The sequence below is a fragment of the Vigna unguiculata genome, chromosome 1 (genome assembly GCF_004118075.2).
Source record: "Vigna unguiculata cultivar IT97K-499-35 chromosome 1, ASM411807v1, whole genome shotgun sequence".
NCBI classification, from domain to species: Eukaryota; Viridiplantae; Streptophyta; class Magnoliopsida; order Fabales; family Fabaceae; genus Vigna; species Vigna unguiculata.
In genome coordinates, this window is record NC_040279.1 from 16,701,928 (window position 1) to 16,708,889 (window position 6,962).

The 6,962-nt window shown below is 42.6% G+C and overlaps 2 protein-coding genes across 2 annotated transcripts; both read left to right on the plus strand.

Moving 5' to 3' along the window:
• Window positions 1-2,326: 2,326 nt before the first annotated feature.
• On the plus strand, window positions 2,327-3,577 carry LOC114188886. Its single transcript, XM_028077551.1, has 3 exons — window positions 2,327-2,767; window positions 2,810-3,014; window positions 3,234-3,577. The coding sequence occupies exons 1-3, from the start codon at window positions 2,327-2,329 to the stop codon at window positions 3,575-3,577; spliced, it is 990 nt and encodes a 329-aa protein (XP_027933352.1).
• Window positions 3,578-5,191: 1,614 nt separating this feature from the next.
• Window positions 5,192-6,055, plus strand: LOC114188893. The gene is made up of 2 exons (XM_028077561.1): window positions 5,192-5,395; window positions 5,765-6,055. The coding sequence occupies exons 1-2, from the start codon at window positions 5,192-5,194 to the stop codon at window positions 6,053-6,055; spliced, it is 495 nt and encodes a 164-aa protein (XP_027933362.1).
• Window positions 6,056-6,962: the final 907 nt, after the last annotated feature.

The window sequence follows — 6,962 nt, forward strand, 5'->3', positions numbered from 1 at the left end:
CGAGTGTTTGAGGGTTTGGCAAAGTGTGACCTCGCCCAGGCGAGGAGGAACTCGCCTAAGCGAGAATTCGCAGGTTAATCAGTCCAGCACGCTCGCTCAGGCGTGGAAGCTTAGCTTAAGCGAGACTGGCCTGGTCGCTTAAGCTAAGGCTTCTAGCCCAAGCGAGTTGAGTGCAGTTTATGTGTATTGTTTGTACGCTTTGATGAAACATGGATCAGGAGATGTTGTGCCATGAGCGGGTAGGTTCATGGATGGTGGATCACATGTGATGGTATGAACGGGGAGGTTCATACTCGATTACTCTCCTGTGGGGATACGAGCGAGGTAGGTTCGTATGTTCCGTGCTCATAGTTGAGAGATGTTGCGTGCGGGGAGGTACGTAGCTTGTGGATCACATGTGTTGGACTACAGGTGGGTAGGTCCGTAGAGTAGGACTACGAGCGGGGAGGTTCGTAGAGGCAGGACCACGACCGGACAGGTTCGTGTGAGCATCAGGAATCCTGAGTCCATGACTAACCTTGTTGTATGTTAGTGGTTGAAAAGCCTTGGGGTGTGTTGAGAATGTAACCAAGATGTAATTATGATAATAATTTAGGTGTTTTCTATTATTTAATTTATGTGATTTTTATATATATTGTTGAGCTCACCCTTTCTGTCTGTGCTTGGCGATGATCGTGTAATTTTACACGGGAGTAGTTGATGATACATGTAATGCTGCTAACACTCGAGATGGAGAGAGGGACTAGCTGGGAATTAGAGCTAGAGATTTACTATGTTTTAAAGTTTTATTTGGAACTTGTAATAACTTTTGGAATTATTTTTATTTATTAAATGATTGTCGCATTGAACATTAAATTTTGTTTTATTCCTGATGAAGGATTATGTTGTTTTCTTTTAAGATTATTGAATATGGTGTGAGTTGATTAAGAAAGCTAAGTGAAATCCCCACTGGACATTAAGATAGCAAGCTATCTAGATGTGAAGGTTCCTTTCACAAAGCTCAAGAGAAGAAGATGATGGATTGATTCAAAACAAAAAGGAAATGGAAAGCACATAAACCATAGAAAACCAAGAACAATTAAAGGAAGAAGAAAACATAAAATGGAAAGGAAAGAAATGGTAAAAATGTGAGAAGCACGCCACTACAAGGCTAGGCTAGAAGCCATGGCAACCTTGAAGATGAGTGGATGTATGCCGCCACTTGCTATGCAAGATAAGGCTTAAAAGTATTCACTCCCAAGGGAGGAAATTCTCACAAATGGTTGAGATACAAGAGTGTTTTTACTTCAAAATGTTCAACCCTTTTACATGTCTAGGAGCACCCCTTATATAGAAGAGTTTAGGGGCCTCTAAGCAAATAAAAGATACCTAAGGATGTCTCTACAAAAACCTAACCCTAGCTTCTAGAAACTAGGTCAAATAAGGTTACAAAAATGAAAGACAAAAGAGCCAACTATAGTGTGTGCAAGGCTAATTTCGTTCTAGCACAAAAGGAGACTAAGAATGTGTCTCATATGTCTCCAAAAAGTGGCCAAAGTGTGCTAAAAACAAAGGAGACCAAAGGTACATAGGTACACTTGTTTTATGCCTTTTACTTTATACTTTATGCCTTTACTTTACTCTCTCATCCACATCATTTATGCTCCCCAATCATCATGCGCCACCTAGCATTGCTTTCTTACTCCTAATTAACCTACAAAGCAAATAAACATAGATTAGCATGTTGGCTTAAGTCAAGTCAATTATAGTCAACAAGTCAAACCTAGTCAAAGGTCAACAAGTCAACTAAAGTTGATTCAACTAAGTCAACTTGGGGAATCAAAAATAACAAACACAAATGAAAGGGATGAAGGATTAGTGAACTTCCTTTCTAAACATGCTTAGTCTTCTTAAGTATGTGCCTTCATCCTTGATTGGGGTCAATCCTTCATCAATTCCCGCGGCGGGAATTAATAAAGCTTCGACGTTCAAACTTCTTTTTATATTTTTTTAAATATTTAATCAAGTAATATCTTTTAGGGATGTTACATTTGGTATCAAAGCAAATGTTTTAAGATTTTGGGGAGCTTGGGAAGTGAGCTTACTGCATTTTTGTGTGATTTTATGTTTTGGTGTTGAATGATAATGATTGTTGTTTTGGTTATAATCTGAACTGGGTAATGTGAACAGCTGAATTATGTGGCATGCACAGGCAATGGCTAATAGGAGGCGTAAAAACAATGCTGGGGCAGATGAGATTACGAACGCAATCCACAGGATGGTGGACGCGATGTAGCCTGTTGCAGCGTAGCCGAGACCGATGATTCCCCTTGTTAAGCCTATGACGATGGAGGATTTCATGCGCCACAAGCCGGCGAAGTTTACCTGCAAAGCCACCCCAGATGAGGCAGATGCGTGGCTGTGTGAATGTGAGAAAATCTTCGGGGTGATAGAGTGCTCGGAGGCTCAAAAACTTACTTTTGCCACCTTTCTGTTGGTGACAGAGGCAGAGTACTGGTGGATGGGGATGTGGCAACAGATGCAGACCCGCGAGGAGGAGGTGAATTGGGTTAACTTCAGAAAGAAGTTTGTAGAGAAGTACTTCCCCGACATCGCTAAGCATGAGCGTGAAGCTAAGTTCCTTACCCTGCAGCAAGGGTCGATGTTAGTGCAGGCATATGTGGAGAAATTTGAGTATTTGGCGAGGTTTTACTCTCAGACTGTGACGAAGGAGTGGTGTTGCAGGAAATTTGAAGGTGGCCTAAAGCATGAATTGAGGCACTTCATTGTACCACTGAGGGTCAGGGAGTTTCCTGTCTTGGTCGAGTAGGCCAAGAGTGTAGAGCAATTGGAGATAGGACACAGCAAGGTCAGCAGATCTCAGAAGACTAGTGCTGAGGACAGACAACAGAAGAAGCCCTATAGCCGACCGCCATCATCCTCACAGAAGTTGTGGTGCTATAATTGTGGAGGAGAACACCTGAGGAGAGATTGTACACAGTCTGCGGGCAGTGGGGGAAACAGTGCTAGCACTCGTAAGTGCTATGCTTGTGATCAGTCGGGGCACTTTGCTAACAGGTGTCTTAATAAGAAGACTACCATAGGAGCATGACCGCCATCATCTTCGTCAGATAGGCCTAGAGCAGCAGGTCGAGTCTTTGCTTTGACCAGCACGGAGGCCACTCAATCAGGTAGCCTTATACTCGACTTTTGCTTATTGTTGGGTAACTGGGTGTTAGTGTTGTTTGATTCAGGAGCTTCGCACTCCTTTATATCTCATGACTGCGTGAAGAATCTGGGATTGTCGACTCGTGATCTGGGATGCGAGTTAATAGTCTCAACACTAGCATCTGGGCAGGGTTCAACTATTTCTGCCTGTGTTGGATGCTCGATGGAGGTAAAGGGCAGGCGATTCAAGGCGAACCTAATATGCTTGCCTTTGGAGGGACTGGACGTGATACTAGGCATGAACTGGTTGTCAAGTAATCACATTGCCATTGATTACGGACGACACAGAGTGGTGTTCCCTGAATCGAAAGGGTTTGAGTTGATCTCAACTCATAAAGCTTTAAAGGAGATCGAAGAAGGAACTACTTGATACATGATAGTGGCTCATGGAGAAAAGAAAAGCTCAGAGGAACAAATCTGAAGTATACCAGTGGTCGACGAGTATGTCGACATTTTTCCTGACGAAATACCCGAGTTGTCACCTAGTAGGGACATAGATTTCTCTATTGATTTAATCCTTAGGGCGGGTCCAGTGTCGGTGACTCCTTATAGAATGGCACCAACAGAGTTGGCAAAGCTGAAAAAGCAGATTGAGGATCTGTCAAAGAAGAAGTTTGTTAGACCTAGCGCATCGCCATGGGGAGCTCCTATGTTGCTAGTGAAAAAGAAGGATGGGAGTTCTCGGTTATGTGTAGACTATCGGCAGTTGAATAAACTGACGATAAAGAACAAGTACCCACTACCGAGGATTGATGATTTGCTTGATCAGTTAAGAGGGGCAGGTGTGTTTTCCAAAATAGATTTGAGGTTTGGATACCATCAGATCTTGGTCAAATCAGAAGACGTCCAGAAGACGGCATTCAGGTCAAGGTATGGACATTACGAGTATGCAGTAATGCCATTTGGAGTGACTAATGCTCCAGCAGTCTTTATGGATTATATGAATCAGATTTTTTGGCCCTATTTGGATAAGTTTGTAGTGGTGTTCATAGATGATATTCTCATCTATTCCAAGAACAATGAGGAACATGTCGATCATCTCAATGTGGTATTGGCAGTACTTAGAAAACATCAGCTCTATGGTAAGTTGTCTAAATGTGAGTTATGGTTAGAAGAGGTACAGTTTCTAAGGCATGTTATTTCAGCACATGGTATTGTAGTGGATCCAAGCAAGATTGATACGGTGTTGAAATGGGAAAGACAGCGAACTGTGATGGAGGTACGAAGTTTCTCGGGGTTGGCTGGATATTACCGGAGGTTTGTGGAAGGATTCTTTAAAACGGTAAGTCCTTTGACCCAGCTTACTAGAAAAGACCAACCATTCTCTTGGACGAGAAATGCGAGGAATGCTTTGAGAAGATGAAGAAGAGATTGACAACAGCCCTGATGTTAGCTATACCAGACACCAGTAAGAAATTTGAGGTGTTTTGTGATGCATCCTATCAGGGCTTGGGGTGTATGTTGATGCAGGAGAGGAGGTTAGTAGCTTACGCTTCTCGACAGTTGAAAGTGCACGAGAAGAACTACCTCACCCATGATTTAGAGTTGGTTGTCGTAGTGTTTGCTCTCAAGACATGGAGGCACTACTTGTATGGCTCTCAGTTCCAGGTTTTTAGTGACCACAAAAGTCTGAAATACCTGTTTTATCAGAAGGAGTTGAATATGATGCAGCGACGATGGATGGAGTATCTCAAGGATTATGACTTCGAGTTACTTTATCATCCAGATAAGGCGAATGTGGTAACGGATGCCCTAAGTCGGAAAAAGATTCACAAGACAACGATGATGGTGAAAGAACTGGAGTTGATTGAGAAACTCAGAGATATGAATCTGGGTATACAGTTGGGAGAGGATTCTATCCTAGGAAGTGTGCTAACCTTAACTAGTGATCTCATGGGGTTAATCCGCGAGGGGCAGAAGGGTGACGCTGAATTACAGCAGTTTGTGAGCTGGTTTGGGTACTGAGAAAGGGAAAGACTACAGAATGGGATCTGATGGCATCTTGCATTTCCAAGATAGAGTTTGTGTGCCGGGAAATTGGAGATTAAGGAAGCAAATTATGGAGGAGGGACACAAAAGTCGTCTTAGCATACATCCATGTATGACTAAGATGTATCAGGATTTGAAACAGTCCTTCTGGTGGAATGGAATGAAAACTGATGTCGCTGACTTTGTGGCGTCGTGTTTGGTGTGTTAGAAGGCCAAGATTGAACATCAACGACCAGGGGGTACACTAGAACCGTTAAACATCTCGTAGTGGAAATGGGATAGTATTGCAATGGACTTCGTGACGCATTTGCCGAGAACAACTAAGGGAAATGATTCAATCTAGGTGATTGTAGACAGATTGACTAAGTGTGTCAATTTCTTGGCAATTAATCAGAAGATGTCAATGGACAAGCTGGATGAGTTATATGTTAGAAAGGTAGTCAAATTGCATGGGGTGCCAACTAGTATCGTATCTGACAGAGATCCGAGATTTACTTCTCGTTTTTGGCAGTCGTTGCAGGCAGCTTTAGGGACTCAGTTACGAATGAGTTCTGCTTATCATCCTTAGACAGATGGGCAGTCTGAGAGGATGATCCAGTCCTTGGAAGACCTGCTGCGAGCCTGTGTTCTGGATCACATGGGCAGTTGGGGTGATATGCTTCCTTTGGTGGAATTTACATACAACAACAGTTATCACTCCAGTATTGGTATGTTGCCATATGAGGCCTTGTATGGGTGGCGATGCAGGACACCACTATGTTGGAATCAAGATGGCGAATCACTAGTGTTCGGTCCAGAGTTCTTACAACAGACTATTGAGAAGGTCAAAGCTATTCAGGAGAGAATGAAGGCAACTTAGCACAGGCAAAAGTCCTATGCAGACAAGAGGAGGAGGCCTTTGGAATTTGAAGTTGGGGATCATGTGTTCCTCCGAGTAACACCGACAGCGGGAATCGGGAGAGCCATCAAATCAAGAAAGTTAACTTCACGGTTTGTTAGACCCTATCAGATACTGAAAAGGATTGGCGCGCTGCAGCCTATGAGATTGCCTTGCCGCCGCACTTGGCGAATCTGCATAATGTATTTCACGTTTCTCAGTTGAGGAAATACATAGCAGACCCATCCCTTGTGCTAGAGTCAGATGATATTCAGATAAGAGAAGACTTGACCATAAACACAGGCCGGTGCGGATCCTCGACTCGCAAGTGAAAAAGCTACGAGGAAAGGAAATAAAGACAGTGAAGGTCCTCTGGGATGAAATCACTCAGGAGATGACTTGGGAGATGGAGGATCGCATGAGGCAATCCTACCCACACTTGTTTCCTAGTAAGTGCAATTTTCGAGGATGAAAATCTTTAAAGGTGGGGGGAATGTAAGACCTGAGAAATTTAAATAATTAAATTAATAATTATTTAATAAATGCGGGTAGTGGAAGCCTTTATGGCACTTAGTGTTAATTGTTGTGACGTTGAAAAGTACTGGCTCAAATGGTTGAGAGTACTTAATTGTGTGAAAGGACTTGGGTTCGAGTCCTATGTATGCCTTTGTGTGTTATTTTAATTTATGCATTATTTCGTTAGTATATTTGAATGCTAGACGTGATAACATAATCCTAAAATTTTAGGAATTATCACAAACATGATTTAGTTGAATTGGTTGTGCACTTGTCTTGTGATACCACAGTTGTGTGTTCAAACCTTAATGAGAACATATTAATCCTTTTATTTTTGCTATAATACTTGTGGTCTGAATGTAAAAGGGTAGGA

Excerpts from the sequence above, each read along its gene's own strand:
- LOC114188893 (XM_028077561.1), top strand. The coding sequence starts at position 5,192 with ATGGGATCTGATGGCATCTTGCATTTCCAAGATAGAGTTTGTGTGCCG. Across the intron at positions 5,396-5,764 it reads ACTTTGTGGCGTCGTGTTTG|ACAGATGGGCAGTCTGAGAG; the intron begins GTGTGTTAGAAG and ends TATCATCCTTAG.
- LOC114188886 (XM_028077551.1), top strand. The coding sequence starts at position 2,327 with ATGGAGGATTTCATGCGCCACAAGCCGGCGAAGTTTACCTGCAAAGCC. Across the intron at positions 2,768-2,809 it reads ATGAATTGAGGCACTTCATT|GCCAAGAGTGTAGAGCAATT; the intron begins GTACCACTGAGG and ends TTGGTCGAGTAG. Across the intron at positions 3,015-3,233 it reads GGGAAACAGTGCTAGCACTC|GAGCTTCGCACTCCTTTATA; the intron begins GTAAGTGCTATG and ends TGTTTGATTCAG.